The 18,857-nt window shown below is 45.3% G+C and overlaps 1 protein-coding gene across 1 annotated transcript in view; it reads left to right on the top strand.

Moving 5' to 3' along the window:
- Positions 1 to 6,051: 6,051 nt before the first annotated feature.
- Positions 6,052 to 18,857, top strand: part of LOC147668653 (RWD domain-containing protein 4-like) — a gene marked incomplete at its 5' end in the record, with an annotated part of 86,258 nt that continues 73,452 nt past the window's right edge. Inside the window, one exon of the mRNA XM_086948546.1 lies at positions 6,052 to 6,132. Coding sequence (XP_086804672.1) covers positions 6,052 to 6,132 — 81 coding nt within the window. The remainder of the gene's footprint in view (positions 6,133 to 18,857) is intronic.

Raw genomic sequence — 18,857 nt, forward strand, 5'->3', positions numbered from 1 at the left:
TCCTGTGCCAGCAAACCAAGGACCCCCCAGCAGTCCCCCATCCCCAGAGGCCCCGTGTGCCGTTGCTGCTCAGCTAATATTGCGGGCATTGATTAACACACTTCTTCTCCCTTCCGCCACAGCCCTGCTCAGTCTTTGCTAGGCCCCGATTCATTTGACATTTTATCAGCATTACCCACTCTGCGCACTTCCCGTTCTTCACCTGTTTCTTTGTCCCATCAGTGAGCAGGACCCCAGCTAATATCACGAAGCCGATTCCCCCCCCCCCTTTCCCTGCACATCATTCTCCGGACACTCAGTCTCAACCCCCCCCACCCCCCAGCTGTCCCGTGCCCCTCACCCTCCTGTACACACTTCACTGCAGCCCACCCCCAGACCCTCCCCTCCCCCCACCTCACCTCACACTCTGTCGCCACACCTCTTCTCCTGACAAAATTCCCCGGTGCCCACCTTTAAATCTCCCTACCACATTCCTTTTTTTTTTTTACATATGGACCATATTTTATTGATTACAACCATAAAAGTTGAACCTCAATATACAAAAGTAGCATATATTTTTAAAGTCAACAATAGTTTAATCTATAAATCTGTCCTGAAGAATGTGGTGTCAGCCAATGGTAATCAACCAAAACAACGCACCAACGTTTCTATATATGGTTTATAGCATATCCTTTCTTAATCTGTATGTTTCTATGTAAAAGACTTCATGATATAAGTTTCATTTGCACACCACTTGTAACTGTTTTATATCGAGTAGGAAACAAGTGCGATTTGAATTGGCACATCTTAGTGGTACAAAATTGCCGTATGGGTAAAGGATTACGATACACACGAGTTTGAGAAAAGAACGGTCCTCTCTTGCATCGGTTTTTATGTAACGATCTGGTTTTATAGTATATATCATGGTGAATAAAGGAAATATTTACTAAAAATAAGACCTATAGTCTATGTATTGCATGGATGAATGGGTATGATAAAAAATGGTAGTGGCAGTTAAAGGAAGAACCGCTCCCAGTTACTCTAACAGTTCACTTGGTGCCTGAAGGGTTTATTTTTCTTTGATGTGGAAATGGGGCCAGCTGGGCGTGGCCTGTAGGCCAGCAATGCAAGTCGACGTCCTCGAGTAGCAAAAGGACTGTTAATTACCCTGTAGTTCAATAGATGCATGCTGTGCATAAATCCGGTCTAGAGTTGGGGTGTCTGGAGCACGGTGCAGAAGGGTCTATCAAGACAACATGGAAGGGCAACTATATGGCGTTTTTGCAGAGCTAGCATAATTTGTGCCCATGGATTTTTGAAATGCCCTGGACAATCCTGGAAAGGTGCCCCAACATCACTCCTGGGGCACTTTTTCACTCTTGGTGCAGGTTAGTCACTGGCATGCACCAAAGGCTTTGCAAGTCGAGTGATCTGTAGTTAACTCCGACGTTTGTCAATTACCCATTACTTTTCAGGGTTAAAGGATGAGCCTCTGCTTAACAGTAGCTGAACCATTGCAGGCACCCCATTAAAAAGCTAGCTGCCCTCTATTAGTAACCAGCATAGATATTGGGGCCAGTGTGCAAGTCTCTACACAAGTAAGCATGGGAACCATAATAGGTCCCAACAGGACAGACTGAATCAGGAAGGATCTGCAAGTAATGAACCAATCGAAGGCCCTGCTGCTCCTTTGGGCCAGAATTGAGATTAAAGATAAAAGCATGGACTCCTTGAACGCCATCTGCTGAGGTGAACAGCTTCAATAAACATTGGGCATTTCAGGAGCAGCTGAACGAGTTCTGAAACTAGAAGTCATATACACCTTGAGATATAAGTGGTGGCCGGATCTTATGTCCCACAAGGTCCATACCACATTCCTAACCCTAGATTTACAACTACGCTGACCCAGCCCTATTATCTGGTGGGCCCGCTCTTTCTCCTTCCTTATCGCCCTTCCCTTATCTCCCGCCAATCCTCTTCATTGGTGTTCGGGCTATGCTTCCCGGGGGTGGCCTCCACAGAGACCCCCGGTCCAGCCACTATCCCCCTCCCCCTGGGGAGTGGGGGGCCGAACCAAGGGGCACAGTCCGTTACCGCAGTGCTCCATGGATCAGCGGAGAAGGAGCAACTGTTTGCACCCCTGGGGAAGTAACGGGAGCTCCGCGACATGCCTGCCGAACAGAAGGTGTTTCCACAGCTGAGGGCCGGTCCGGGGAGGATCGTCTTTTTTTGGGATTGAGAATGACTGCTTTGAAATGGGTGTCAAGGACGCTGGCTAGATCGCTTTAGTGGGAATGTACAGATCATTGCAGCAGAATTTTAAGATCTGCATTTGTGATCAGTGATGTAGGCCCTACTTCCTGATTCTAGCACGTAGTCAGGCGGAGTTATACAATGTAGATTTTGGAGGAAGTGAATATGAATGCTGTAAGCAAGTGAAATCTAAAACCAGTGAGATGCATTCATTGAATTTGAAAGTTTGTCAGCAATGACGTGATGGTGTTTAGTGAAAGATGAGCAGTGGATGATGTAGCGGATAAACTGCCTTTACTCGGTCAGTCCTCTTGGATCAACACAGGAAAGACATGTGCATTGATTTGGAAAATGTCTAGACCTCAGATTCTCATTGGTGCAGTTAGTGGATCTCGTCTCATATTGGTGGGCTGGTGGCAGGCCAGAGTCCGTGTTTGTTTTGGGGGTTTGTTAATCTTAACAGTTCTTACTCTGCCATCTTTTGAGCACACCGGAAGTAAAGCTGGGATTTTAAAAGGCATGTGTACCACACATTTGACTCATGTTAGTTATTCACTACTATCCGAGGCCCAGTAAGTCAAAAAGTTTAAACATGTCAGTGGTTTGACTCTTTATCTTCTTTTAGCCCCCTATCGACTTGCACATCTCCGCGTGTAATTTTGTTATACTACTATATGTATCAGTGATGCTCCAAGTCTTAATGTGTACGTTTGGATGCTTGAGAATTGGAGCGAAGTGATCAAACTAGACCTTGGCGATTAGGCAGTGTACTGCACTTTCTGCCTCACATGGGATCGTTAGGCTGTTATAAAATACTTAATTCAGAAAGTTTTCTCCTTCCTCGCCAATTTGAAAAGCAGGAGCCCGGCCTTGGCTGCCAGCTGACTGGCGTTGGCAGTTTTTTTATTGGAAAAAAAGGTTTGTAAACCTTTTTTGCCAAAATATCAATAATGAATGCCCATATACACTCAGACTGCAGTCATTGATTTCGTAATGAAGGTGTGCAGAAACATTATAAGCTTGCCATCTGAACATGCACCTGCATATTCGCCGGCAGTCCTCTTTGAATGTTGCACTGCCCGCCATTTTGGAATGGGTTTCATGCTCCTTCAGAAATAAATGGCACTTGCGGTGCACTGCAGTCTACGGTAGAGACCCGGAAAGCAGCCATGCATTGCTGAGGTGGGTGGAAGCAAAACCTGAATGACACTGCAGTAGACCAATGGGTGAAGAAGGCGGTTTAAAAACACCTTTAGGTATATTGAATATATACGTTTTTATCGAACCATATTGGTTGGCTGGCTTTAAACCTAGAAACAGGTCGACAGTGATGCCTGTAGTATCAGCTGTCTTCCTTTGGCAGTGTGTGGCTACCAAAAGTACTGTCCCATCTTTCAGTAGTATTGAAGTATTTTCCTCCACTAGGCTTCACTTTTGCTTTTGTTATCTTTTTGTACACTTTCCTGCTACCTTATTCTTCCTCTATTTCTCAGGATTGTGCTAAAATTTGCATAAAGTTGCAAATGCTAACACATGCACACATTTCTTCCCATTCAGCTTAAAACTTGTTTTAAATTTATCACGGCAGTTTCCTATTCTATTCCTGCCTTTCGGCAAATACAGATCAGATGAATTTTCATACATACAATGTAATGGAGCTAATACATAGCTTGCAGTTTATCCTGAAAACGTTACATAGACCTGCCCTACGTTGGACACCGCTATTGTGATTTTATTTAGGATGCTAGATTAAATTTGGCCGCTGACGCTTTTTAATTCACTAGCATCGTATGTATGTTACAGGCCTTATTTCTGTGTGTTTTGGGAATCGAATGATACAAGACTGTTTATTAGATGCAAGTGTCCCTTTGTTTTCATATCTGGGTATCTGAGATGTAGGCGTCTGACCTTCCTACTACAAACCGTTTGTGGGCGTGAAAGCATGAACTGGCTCTGCTGATGGAGCTCACTCCTAAATATGAGTATCTAAGTAGATATTGGAGAACTTAAAATATCTCTGGCAGGATATTTTGCAGAGTTACCGCGGTGGGGTTGGTTGGGTGTAGACCTCTTAGATGCGCCGTAATGGAAAACTAATTCATGTGCAGCCAGCGCATTTGAAGCGTAGACCATTAAAACATTGCCCCCTTTCAGCCACCGAAGAATCTGGCAAATGTCGTATTTTGGCACCTTCGGAGCATCTTTTGTTAAAGGACCGAGAAGGCTGCGCTTGCGCAGTCTCCGGGGGGAGATTTAATGTCCTTTAGTACGATGTTTGACCCGCCTCTCTCCTCCGTCTCTCTTCTATTGGCTGGCTTCCTAAACGGAGGCCAGCCATTTAACCGCATCGCTGCTGCAGCGATTTTTGCGCTGTGCGGCAATTTTAAAATTACCGCGATACATGACGAGCTCAGCTCGTCATCAGCACACGCCACCCGTGGGTGATGACGAGCTGAGCTCGTCATCAGCATCAAAGGGGTTAAGGAGAGGGGCATCACTCTAATAAAGCCCCGTCTCTTTCGGATTTGGGGGCATAAGTTTTGCTGTTCTTTCGGCAGTGACGTCATCCGTCACTCAGAACGCCAAAACACTCCCCCGAATCCGAAAATTTTCGGAGTTGCGGACGCCATTTTTTTTTTTTTTTGCATCGTGGATCCTGCTGCCGCTCCAGAGTCTCTGCGTCTGTGCCATTTTTCCTGACTCTGCCACCCTGTTTGTGCATCCAGATCTCTTGCCCCCCCCTTCTGCCCGCAGCTCTCCTTCCTCCTGCTCTCGCCCCCCCCCGCCCCCACCTCGAGGCTTAATGAGGAGGGCCTAGCCATATGGTCATTACATATATCTATCAGTGTTGGCATTATGCCTTTAATCCGTGTTGGCAATATGCCTTTAGTTAGCAGAAGCTTGGATCATAAGTGGCTCTGTCTGTGTGTGGCTCTGTCTGTGTGTGGCTCTGTCTGTGTGTGGCTCTGTCTGTGTGTGGCTCTGTCTGCGTGTGGCTCTGTCTGCGTGTGGCTCTGTCTGCGTGTGGCTCTGTCTGCGTGTGGCTCTGTCTGCGTGTGGCTCTGTCTGCGTGTGGCTCTGTCTGCGTGTGGCTCTGTCTGCGTGTGGCTCTGTCTGGGTGTGGCTCTGTCTGGGTGTGGCTCTGTCTGGGTGTGGCTCTGTCTGGGTGTGGCTCTGTCTGGGTGTGGCTCTGTCTGGGTGTGGCTCTGTCTGGGTGTGGCTCTGTCTGCGTGTGGCTCTGTCTGCGTGTGGCTCTGTCTGGGTGTGGCTCTGTCTGGGTGTGGCTCTGTCTGCGTGTGGCTCTGTCTGGGTGTGGCTCTGTCTGCGTGTGGCTCTGTCTGCGTGTGGCTCTGTCTGCGTGTGGATGTGTGTGTGTGGATAGCTTTTTTGTAGGTGGTTCTATGTGTGGGTGGCTGTCTGTGTGAGGGTGGCTGTGTAGGTGGCTGTCTGTGTGAGGGTGGCTGTGTAGGTGGCTCTATGTGAATGACTGTGGGTGGCTCTTTATGTGTGTGTGGGTGGCTTTGTGCGTGTGGCTCTGTGTGGGTGTAAATGCAATAGGTCATGTATTTGCGAGCGATTTAAGCTATTGGCATTGTAAATGACAATGCCGTTTATTTAACGATTAAACTATTGGCATTGTAAATGACAATGCTATTTATTTATGATAAAAAAAAATCATGAGCAATGCCTATAGCTCTACCTTTTAATAATGCCGAGACCATTGCATTGTAAATGCTTGTTTATTTACATCTTTACAGTACTAAGCATTTATATTTTTTGTTAAATTTACATTTTGAAATGAATTACACTGTTTTTCAGATGGAACTGGAAGCATTGCGTTCCATCTACGAAGGAGATGAGTGTTTCAAAGAACTTGGTCCTGCTGCTTTTCAGTACAGGGTAAGGCTCTACAAAACCTGTTTTTATTTTCAGGTAAAAGAAGACTTTTTATAACAAAGTCCTGAGCAGCTATGTACTAATTGCACCTCTGGAATCGGCATTGTTTTTACTTGTAATGCGTAGTTGGAAATCCTGCTTAGCATCACTACATATAATAGCCACAACACAAATACTGAATTAAAGTAACCAACAATGTGAAATGCTACAGAGTAATTTACAAATCTTTTAATAGTTATAGATTATCAGAGCACCTTAAAAACAAGCGACTTCACTTATTCTACCCCTGTCAAAACATTAATACACATTCCCTCTCCACAGTGTTCCGATTTTTTTTTTTTGACAAATTGGACCTAAATGACTGGTCAAAACATCAGAGCCATACTATAGTATAGCTTAATAGGTGAGCCCAGTGTTGATTAATGATTTGGCCTTGTGGTGTGGGCAGGGAAAACACTGTCCTGGAGTTAGGCTCCCCAGGACAGAGTAGGAGCCCAGCCCTGGGGGATGGGGCCCACAGAGCCATTAATGGCTCTGGGAGGTGGGGGCTCTTCCTCAATTTGCATATTGGCTGGCCCTGGGTCCCCTTAGGCGAAGAGGGGGCTGCATGCCCCCCCCCCACCCTCCCCATATTGTTTTTGGGCTGGCCATGGGGGAGAGGGTTCCCAGGACAGAAAATCAGCCTTGGGAGTGGTGACCAAGTGCACCCTCCCACCCCCTAGTTATAATAATAAAAACACACCCTGGGACCTGGCCAACCCAGTTAAACAAGTGCAGCAGATTCCACCCCTCCCCGAATCTGTGTTTTTTTAATTTGTTTTACTTTTATCTTGGATGCCAACACTTCCTGGTTGAAGTGTTGGCAGCCAACCACATCTCATCATGACATCCGACTAACCCGTGAATCCTCCGTGTCCCTGGATATATACATTTCTTTTTTTTCTTGAAAAAAGCAAACACTACTGAACAGATTTGCACCAAAGTAACTCTTTCTGGACCAATATCTAGCTTTCTGCCAAATTTGGTGGTGTTCCGTTCGGACTGTAGTTGTGTTCAAAATGGGAAAGTGCAATGGAAAAATGTGTATTTATGACCCCTGTTTCCTCGGCCCCCAATTGACTAATCACCGCGAAACTTTAAAAAAAAAAACTGAAGTCCGTGGCAAGCTAGTTTTGAAAATTTCATGAGGATTAGTCAAACGGCGCCAAAGTTATTGGCAAAACAAAAACTTTGCTCGTCTATGAAAACTAGGTCCTAACTACAACAACCTACTGCCAGTTGGAGATGTGTGTGTATATGTGTGTAAGGCACCTGAGTGCCGAAACGTTATGAGAAGCCGGCAAGCGAATAAAGAAAATTTGAGCACCGCAGAAAACTGGTCCGTGCATTGCATATTCAGTATCCTTCGAGGTTTAGAGTGTTTAGTGTTTCGCAATATTTTAGTACAGAACCCTTTTGGCTCCTACCGGACTCCGTAGAACTGTGACGTATGTGTCTGAGCGTAATGCCATGAAAGCTTGTTTTAGAATGTTGGGTTTGCAGTTACACGCAGCAGAATAAAGACTTGTAATATTAAGCTCCGTATGTTGTGATTTTAATGGCGGCTACTGAGGATGGGAATACGCTAAAAATGGTGACATAGGGGATAAGTAACCTGAAGAACAACTGTGTTTGCTAGTTAGTTTGCTGTAGTCCAAGAAAATAGTTAATCCCCTTCTGCGTGTGTTGCTGTCGAAGATCGGAATCGATGATTTATGCATGTGGAGTTAAAGCTGCTATAAAGCACATGGAGACAATGGAAGCATTTCAAAGAATTTACAGGTTGAGGGTCTGGAACCTGACGGTCCAGCATTACTTAAAGATACAAAGCAAAACCCAAGGGGATGATGAACAGAGTGTTGAACATTGCAAGCACTCTCCCCCAGCCAACTGATCGAGGTTTAATCCATCATTCTTTAGCTCAGCCAGAGGTGGGGAATTTGTATCGCCCAACGCCCTGGACATGAGGATTCTTGTTGCGGACAAGCAGTTTTATTGTCTACTTAGTCCTCCGGACAAGTAGACATTCTCATTAACCCTTGTGCATCTAATATAATCACAACACAGTTATTTCCGATAGTTATCAGAAATAGTAGTAAATGCGCCTTTTTATAGGTAATTAAGGTAACCAAGCTAAGCCTAGCTACAGCTTGTGCTCGCCGTCAATCCGAGAAGCAGAGACTTCACACTGCAAGGATTGAGGTAATATAAATTTTATGGTCATGTTGTGTTCCCTAGCGAGTACCCCACCGACTCCATGTACGAGTTAAAAGTGCATGTAACTTCCCTCCTGTACCAGCTATGAAGACGCAAATACATTTGCGTCCAACGTTAACTTGTCCTCTTTCAGACCCACCATGAATGGGTTTGATGGTCCGTTCCTAAGTATGCTATGCCAACGTCTTTTTGAAGTGTACTCCTACGTTTTTCAGCCTGGCTGAAAGTAGGCCCTGAATCTCTGCCACCGAGCCTCTTTTCTGGCTTCTGACTGCGAGGGCCTCTGCCCAAGCAGCCCCCGTACCCGTGAACTCTGACTTACTTCTAGCGCGGCCCTCCGTGCTCAGCTCAGCCTGCTGACTGCCAAGATTGACTATAATCTTCGAGTTATCTGTTTTCCTCCCCGAAGATACATTCCAGCCTGCTAGCTTCAGTAAACATCCTTCCTCAGCTACAGGGCTAAAGGGCCGACCTGTCTTTATGCAAGTAATTCATAGCCTCTGTTGCCATGCTTCCATGGAAGGCCCCATGCCCCCACGCTTCTCATACAGACACTCAGGCGCTTATACACGCACTCACAGCAAGTATAGAATAGCTTCTGCTCTAGAGACCTTTCTGCCCAGATAGCTTAGTTCCTAAACATCAGATATCAGATATGATAGAAGCACAAGTTGATCTGACATGCCAGACTTCTGTCTCTTTCCGCCAGTGTAAATGTCAAGTCCCCTGCACCCCGTCTATCACACGTCATGCAGCTGCGCGCGCATCCAAGCTTCCGATTTCTGCTGACATTGCAACATTCTGTTAGCACCACCCCTTGGTGCCACCCACTTGCGTCACCTATCAGTGACGTTTCTAGCACACACCCTAGTTCACGCCTAGTTTACGCCTCTTGATGATGTACTAGCACCACGTGTATACTGTTATCTTGTCTTCTCTCAGCTGTTACGCCTCTTACATTGAACATTATGATGTAAATCAAGTATATAAGCTATGTATTGTCAATAAACGACAGCGCGCTCATCTATCCCTTCTGACATCCTGTGTGGTGGTCAGAACATGATATCCTGATTCCTTTATGAGGAATAAAACCCTTAGAAACTCTTACACCACGGACTCTGTTTTCCTTCATTTCGATTGAGTTATTATTGATTAAGTACTTATCTGCATAGAAATTAAGAGAGTAAATTAATTATTTACATCATTTTGGCGCCCGAATAGGGACCCCTCCCCCACCTCACGCGCCGGAAGGTGCGTTGCAATCCGTGTCCCCTGCCATCAGTTAGACGGACCACACGTGTACTGGCAGGATTTCCTGCATCCCCCTCTGACACACGGAGGTGACGAAGACTGCGATCAGTGCCCAGACGAGGCGGTGAGGAGTGCGGAGGATCCCGACCAGAGCCCAGCCGAAGGAAGCAAGGTCCGAGGTGTGAAGAGGCCCACCAGTTTTCCGAAGTTTTCCGAAGTTTTCCGAAGTTTTCCGAAGTTTTCCGAAGTTTTCCGAAGTTCCGAGTCGAGTCCAGTCGAGTTTTCCGAGGCCTTCTGTTTTCCGTGCTTCCCGGTGAGTACCATTGCTGGGTCGTATCTAGACGGGTTTGGGTACGCAAGTCCGGTCTGCACTGTTTTTAGGCAGTGTATCTGTACTGTTTAGCAGTATATAAAGTATTCCGAATTTCTGCACTGTTACAGCAGTGTATCTGTATCGTTGAGCGGTACATTCAGAGTAGGGGGAAGTTAGCTATGTCTTTAAATGTTTCATGTGATTAATGTCGTGGTATGAATGTGATTGTTTTTGTGCATTATTGTGTTTTTTTTGTTTAAATAGTTACAGGCGAAATTAAGTATTAAGGATCAAGCATTTCAGTATCAAGTAGGCACAATGCCGTTTTTTAACAAATTAAAGCAGATAGGAACTAGGAAAGGGATGTTAGAGGAAGAGATTCCAATCCCCCCTAGGGACACTCCAGGTAATTTCATGTATAATAAGCATGGCATAGACGCCATCTTGTATCTAGAGTTATGGACAGATTATACCAAGCACCTAGAGGAAAGATACCGATGGCCAGTTAACGGAACATGGGATGCCGAGTGCATCATAAAGGTAGAAGAAATATTACGGAAAAAGAAAGCTAGACAATCTCAGAAAGACGCCATAGAATTTTGGCGTAAGGAATCACGTAAGCGTGCTGATAGAGCACTCCGTAGAGAAGACAGGCTTAAAGAATCAGAAAAGGCCCAAGAAAACGAATTAGTTACTGAGGGAATTCGAGTAAAAGTAGAACAAATAGATCGTATCCAAAATGGCAAAGTGAACAACATGTATCTTTTGGCCGATGGTACCCCTGACGCCATTTCAGAAATACCGAAAAATTTGCCGTCACCATTAGTTCCAACTAAAGTAATGCATAAGACTACTAAAGACATATTCCTAAATTCATATCTCGAAGATGTAGCGCCAGCTTACACCAATCTGCCTGTTCGTGCCCTGCCTACTGACAGGGCCGGGGGTGGTACTGCCCCCCAAGATCACTCTCAGCCGACACCGAAAAAGACTAGTTCCGTTCCGCCAGCTCCGCCACTTCCCTCACCTAAAACTGATCTGCCGAAACCACTTCAATCAGATCCTACTAAAAGACAAATTCAGATACTGACTACACACAGAGATAATGCCCAAGTTTCCGCTTCAGGAGGTGCGACCGCGGGTCTCCAGACCCCGCCACCGACTCACAGATTAAATCTCAGAGGTATGCAGAGTCCTCTTACGCACAGATCCCCCCGTTCTTCTAATTCATCCCGTCTTGATGCACTAAAAGAAAATATGTCAGTTTGTAGATATGATCCAGAACCTGGACAGGACGACTTAATGATATTAGCGTCTTTACGGTTAAGATCTGCTACTGATAGTTTGTTATGTTATGCAGGAATGAAGGAGCGCCTAGATAGAATATATGAGTTCGTTCAAACGGGAAAGGACCCCGACAGTATTAAGGATGCCCTGGAGAAACAGAAAGTTAACATGCAAGCACTGATACTACGATTTTTCATAAATTGTCTAATAAGAGAACGAGACAGGCCCGGAACAGATCAGAGTGAATTAGATGCATTGAACAAGTGGGGTCAAAATATAGCTGATGGAAAACATGACAGACAAAATTGCATAGAGGCCATGTATAAAAAGATTAAGAAAGCAGTGATAGCAGTACACGAGAAAGAGAAAGAAAAGGCTCCCTCCGAGGAGGAAGAAGAATCTGAAGAACTAGAACCGACTACAAGCACTATAGCATATGTAGGTAAGGGAACTTATCTTAGGAAGGGTATCCGTCCAGAAAGCAAGAGAGTTTTCTTCTCTGCCTTAACGAATCCGAATTCTGCTGAGCATCAGTTCCAGGAAACTGATAAACGGCTTCGAGATCGAGTGGGGTACCATGTACTCAATTCTATGGATGAACAAGAATTAGCCCGATCAGCGGTATCATGGGCCGAAAATGCAGACATATATAATGATGACACCGTAGCACAGACATTTCTGAACCTCTCCCCCGACGAACAGAAATTAGCAGGGGTATATATGATTCAGCACCTTCTCATTAAGTACAGAAAACATTATTCCGATCCAGGTCCCTTACATGAGACACTAGAAGCACTACTGATGGATAGATGGAGAGGCCTAAGCACTAAATTAGTTCAAATAATTCTAGAACAACGACGCAGATATGATACCTTTGTAAGTCCTGAATATGTCCCCGCCCCACCTCCAGAAAGGAAAATGTACCATATGCAGTGCGGGGGTGGTATTGAAAGTCAGAACCCCTTACGAGAAGTACACCCTGTTATGGGTGAGGACAAGGTTTTGAAACGCGTGTATGTGCACACGCCTCTGACTAAATTAGAACTGTTAGAAATGAAGAAATTAGTACCATGCCATGATAAAGACCCTGCAGGTTTCCATAGAGAGCTTAAAGACATGTTATTAATGGGGGACTACACATATGATGATATCATGAAAATGTTGAAAGTATTATTGCCTACGGGTATATTCGAGAAATTAAAGGAAAAGGAATGGGAGGTGGGAGACACAAAGATTGCCTGGGCAGAAATAGAAGACGAAGAGAAAAAACGGGTTCCAGGGTTAGGCCTTGGGGACAAAACTAAAGCATTACCAGGTTTGATAGTACAGGTCCTGCCCAGATTATTGACAACTAGAAAGGAGGATTGGGATGCAATCTCGTCCTGTAAACAGAAACATGATGAAGATACTAGCGACTTTTATTCAAGATTCGAGAAATGTTTTATTATCAATAGTGGCCTCCAGCCAAGTAGCGAGTCGTACCCACATCTTTTTGTATCAAAGTTAGTCGAGAATTCCCTACCGTTAGTTAAAAATAGAGTGTATAAAGTCGAGAGTACATGGCAAGCAAATACGCCATCCCAGATGTTACAAATGTTACAATATCACCAGAATAGAATTAGGGAAGAACAAGATCAGGAACAGAAGCGCATGAAAGACACGAAAATGAAAATGTTAGTAGCCCAGACGGTCCCATCCGACAGTCACAGGAAAGGTACGACCCAGACAAGTCACGCTGCAGCTCCTGTTAAAGGGACATGCAATTATTGCAAGCAGCCAGGTCACTACGTACACGAATGTGCAGTTCTGAAACATAACATAGCGACAGGTAAAACTAAAGAGAGACCGCATCCGCCTAGACAAGACCATAACCAGCATCAGTCTACACAGAATACACAGCCCATGCATGCATCTGCACAGACAGCACAGACCGTAGCAGTACCACAGCCACAGCCCATTGCTGCAACTCAGCAAGTCTCACAACAGATGTACCAGTATGCCCAGTCTGCTTACCCCGAATATTCCCGATATACATGAAACAGCCTAGAGAGGGAAGGTGGCTTGCCTCTTATCGAGATTCCTGTAGATCAAGAAGGTCCTTATGTACACAGTCAAGTATTGGGGAAAGATAGAAAGTTTTTAATTGACACAGGGGCAAGTCGCACTACAATAAGTCATGACGAAGTTCCAGGGGCACCCCTCTCAGGCTCACAAAATGTTTCCCTTGGTTTTTCAGGACAACCTATTGTAAATGAAGTATCAGAACCAGTTCCCCTGGCTGTGGGTCCATTATCACGCGTTACAGACCTGTTGCTAACAAAATCATGTCCGGAAAATCTGTTAGGAATTAAAACACTGAAGGCTCTAGGAGCTATAATATGCTGCTCCCCGGAGGGGGTTAGACTCTTTCTGCGGGATTTCAAGGGTCATTACGTCCTTCGTGAGTTTGACGTCAGATTGAAAAATGTACCTGATTACTTGTGGGCAAAAGGCCCAACTGATGTAGGATGTATGCACATTACACCATACCGCGTTACCCTCAAGGCAGGTGTTGTATTACCCAGAATCAGACAATACAAGTTACCACCCGATGCTGTAGCGGCTTTACTGAAAATCATTGAAGAGCTCATTGCCCAAGGAGTGGTCGTCGAGACCGACTCCAATATCTGTAACTCACCCATCATTCCGATTCTTAAACGTACTGATCCCAATGCACCGCCAGTATATCGGCTGGTGATTGATCTTCGAGAATTGAATAAATGCATTATCCCACAGTATCCTGTGGTCCCCGATATATCATCTCTCTTGACTGCTATTGATTCAGAAGCAACGTTCTTTACTGTAATTGATCTCAAGAACGCCTTCTTCAGCGTGCCTATTGATCCAGAGAGCCAATATCTCTTCGGATTCTGTTTAAATGGACGCAGTTTCAAATTTTCGCGCGCACCTCAAGGATTCACAGAAAGCGCCAGCATCTATAGTCAAGCACTGAAAAGACAACTAGATTGTATTCAAATGCCAGTTAACACCGCTTTACTACAATACGTCGATGATCTGCTGATCACCGCACGAAGTGAGCCCGAATGTGAAAAAGCATCACTGACAGTTTTACATTTCCTGGCCGACAAGGGACACAAGGTGTCTCCTTCGAAGCTACAATTCTGTGTTCAGCAAGTTGTGTACTTGGGTCACTTGCTGTCCAAAGTGGGGAGACAGCTCACTCCCGATCGCATTCAGTTAATTGTGAACATGCCGCAACCCAAGACACAAAAGGAAGTGCGGGCCTTCATAGGCCTCACCTCGTACTGCAGACAATGGATTCCCCAGTATGCATTTCTAGCTAAACCACTCATCCAGTTAACGACACAGGAGGCAGCGACTTCGACTGTCCTCCCTTGGACTCAGGAACACACACAAGCTTTTGAAGAATTAAAGAAAGTTTTATGCCAAGCACCAGTTTTAGCGACACCATGTTACAGCAAACCGTTTACACTTTTTGTTACAGAACGTGATGGCACAGCGTTGTCTGTCCTCACTCAAGACCAAGCAGGTTCACATAAGCCTTGTGCTTATTTTTCTAGTACATTGGATTCAGTAGCTCAAGCACTCCCTGCGTGCTTAAAGTCAGTAGCAGCAACAGCGTTAGCAATAAGACAAAGTGATTCAATTGTTTTAGGTCATCAGTTAACAGTTCAAGTACCACATTCTGTAGAGGTTTTGTTAAACAGAACCCAGACTCAACACTTAACTATAGCACGACTGACAGGTTATGAATTAACACTATTCCAGCCACACATAGAAATCAGACGTTGCAGCATCCTGAACCCAGCAACACTGTTACCTACAGTTATGACAGATCCAGCTCCGCATGATTGTATAGAAATAATTAATGCAGTAACTAAGCCTAGACGAGACTTAACAGATGTCCCATTGACAAATCCAGACCTGACACTTTATGTGGATGGTTCATGCATGAGAACAAGTACAGGAGAATTAGTGGCCGCGTACGCCGTGACCACTGAAACTGAAATTAAAGAAACACATCGTATTGACACACTGTCTGCTCAAGCGGCAGAGCTCATCGCTCTGACTCGAGCCTGTATTCTAGCCAAGAACAGAAATGTTAACATATACACAGATTCCCGCTATGCCTTCGGAGTTGTACACGACTTCGGAGTCCTCTGGCAAGAACGAGGTTTTCTGACTTCCCATGGGGCCAAGATCCAACATGGCCCCCTCATTCAAGCACTGTTAGAAGCAATACATTTGCCCTCGGGCATATCAGTCATGAAGTGTAAGGCACATACTAAAGTCACAGATTCTGTTTCCCAGGGTAACGACCTGGCAGACCAGACAGCAAAACATACAGCACTGACTCACACCCAGACTACTGATGTGACAAAGACAATAGTCCAGACCCAGTGTATGGCAGTTAGAGATCCCGCCCTAGATGTAATTGATATCCAGACACATGCTACTCCAGAGGAGATAAAGAAATGGACTGAACTAGGAGGGATTCAGACAGATCAAGGTTGGGTGACGAAGGGAAAATCTATATGGTTTCTCCCCGACTCAATGGTTCAAGTCATGATAAATACAGCACATAGTCCTGCCCATCTTGGAGAGAAAGCCATGTTAGACAGTTTACAGAATCTCTGGTACAACAAACACTTACGAGCAGCAGCAAAACAGAAAGTGCGTACTTGCATGATCTGTTGTCAGTTCAATCCAGGTAAAAGTGTCCCTGTTGAGCAAGGTGGATTTCATCCTCCCGATCACCCTTTTGAAGTCCTCCAGATGGATTATATCCAGATGAATAGCTGTAGAGGATTTAAGTATGTCCTTGTAATTGTTTGTGCTCTGTCCCGCTGGACCGAAGCATACCCAGTCCCAGACTACACTGCTCCGACCACTGCCAGACAGTTGGTTCGTGAATTCTTCCCACGGTACGGTTTGCCCCGTGTCGTGTATTCAGATAACGGACAGCCGTTCTCGTCCGAGCTGATGAGACAAGTTTCCCTCTTGCTAGGATATCAGTGGAGGTTCCACTGTGTCCGACATCCCGAAGCAGCTGGCCTTGTAGAAAGGCATAATCAGACACTAAAAATCCGTCTTGCCAAGATCTGTCAGGAAAAAGGGGTCGACTGGATAGTCGCCCTGCCCGTGGCACTATTCTACATGAGAATGGTCGCCCACTCGAGATCAGGGCTATCCCCGTACGAAGTGGTCTTTGGCAGACCGCCGAATATGTGGGGGACGCCCGTTCCGAAAAAGATCACTGATATTGATTGTAACATGTTGACAGATTACCTTGCCTCCTTGATGTCTGCACTCCAATCATGTCGTTCACAGGTTGCCGCAGCCTTCCCTGACAACACCGATGTAAAGGCGCATGAGGTCCGTCCAGGGGACCTGGTACTCGTCCGGAATTTCGACCGGAAAAGTCCGCTGGAGCCCCGCTGGAAGTCTCCAAAGACCGTTCTGCTTACCACCAGGACCGCCGTGAAAATCGAGGGGAGAAAGGGGTGGGTCCACACGAGTCACATCAAACTATGCAATGAACTAAAAAACGGACTGAAACAGGACTCTGACTCGTCCACCCCCACCAAAGACTGTGTTGAAGCACAAGACGTTACTGTGCCTAAAAGAGAAAAGACTCCTCAAGAACTTTACCGTATGAAGCTTCGATCTAGCAAGTCAGACAGTTTAATTGTTTAAGTCCTCCCCTAGGTGAATCGGTTAAATAGTTTCTGACATGTATCCCCTAGATCGAGTTAGAGAGAGAGAGGAAAAGAGAAGAACATATTGCAAATCACTTCGTAGTCACTGCATAGTGACACTAATAATCATGTTTATTCTGAGTATTCTAATTATTATTGCCAGCATTCTGCTTCCTATGTACTGGCCTATTTTCAGGCGTGAACAATCTGCTTACAATGTCTCTGCTGAACACACTTTTAGTGACCTTCCCGCACATGAACTCTCTTACAGACTTGCGCTGCGCAACAATACATTCATTAGTATGTTACACCATTCCCATCAGACAAATAATGCTACAGACTGTTGGATATGTGGCCGACTCCCTCCCTACCAGAATTACAAGGGAGCTCTGCCTCTCTTTCCGTACCCATTCACTCACAATGGCTCCTGTGGAGCATGGTTTAAAATAATTAATTCTTTAGATCCTGATATTGCTGTTTTCGATGGGGGCTGGGTTTGGGGAAACTTGAACTTAGTCCTGCTCAACGTCTGTTATCCTGATAAAGAGGGACTTCCCACTCGAATAGGAACTGATCTAGAAAATGAAGTATATGGATTAGGTAATTACACAATTAGCCTTATGATCCTCACTGTTGAATCTGAAACTGCTCCAGTTCTGCCCCATATGTTAGTACTACCAGTCACAGGTGAATTATGTGTTAGCAAGAAAGGTTCAGTACACGTAGGTCATAGTAAATGCACTACTGTGGTCGAGTTCAGTGACCATGGTAAATCGTCTTTTAAAGCTACCAGTCATTCCTATTTTGTTTGTGGTCATACCGCATACATACGTTTGCCTCCAGATTGGGACGGTACCTGTTACATTGCATTCCTTCTGCCACCTGTTTTCCTAGCTCCTCCTGATTACCATAGAAATACGAATCTAGCACCGAATAGACCCAAAAGAGATATTCCCCTTGTCGACTACACAGAAACGGCATGGGAACAGTACACTGATTTCAATAAAGGATTCTTTTTCTTCCTAGGGCCTGTCCAAAACAGTAAATTAATACGCAGATTAACGAGAACACTCGAAGCAGTAGTGAACGAAACTGCCTCCGCTCTAGGTAACTTAACAGAGGAGCAGTCTGCTATACGGACTGTTGTCCTTCAAAATCGCCTTGTGATTGACGTCATCTTGGCAGATAGAGGTGGAGCCTGTAAGGTCATCGGGTCAAGTTGCTGTGTTTTCATTCCACAAAACGCACCATCTGTCTATCAAGCTATCACCCGTTTACATAAAATTGCAAATCAGATACATCAGAATCCAGGCACCTGGACTTGGTCCGGTTGGTTCTGGACTACGTTAACAGCTTGGGGATGGAAGATCTTATCCTTCCTAGGCATTGGCCTTGTTATAGTATTCAGTTGTTGCCTGTGCCTGCAGTGTGGGCCAGCGATATGTGGACTGTGTGCCACATCCTGCATTGAGCATTCCAGTTGCCTCTCAAACAGTCAAAGAAAGAAAGACGAACATATAATGTTACAAGAACAAACTGATCGATTTATGAGGATCGATATATCATGAAGGGTCCGTAGGGAACAAGGAGGGAATGAGGTAATATAAATTTTATGGTCATGTTGTGTTCCCTAGCGAGTACCCCACCGACTCCATGTACGAGTTAAAAGTGCATGTAACTTCCCTCCTGTACCAGCTATGAAGACGCAAATACATTTGCGTCCAACGTTAACTTGTCCTCTTTCAGACCCACCATGAATGGGTTTGATGGTCCGTTCCTAAGTATGCTATGCCAACGTCTTTTTGAAGTGTACTCCTACGTTTTTCAGCCTGGCTGAAAGTAGGCCCTGAATCTCTGCCACCGAGCCTCTTTTCTGGCTTCTGACTGCGAGGGCCTCTGCC

The sequence above is a fragment of the Lissotriton vulgaris genome, unplaced genomic scaffold (assembly GCF_964263255.1).
Source record: "Lissotriton vulgaris unplaced genomic scaffold, aLisVul1.2 SCAFFOLD_518, whole genome shotgun sequence".
Lineage (NCBI taxonomy): Eukaryota > Metazoa > Chordata > Amphibia > Caudata > Salamandridae > Lissotriton > Lissotriton vulgaris.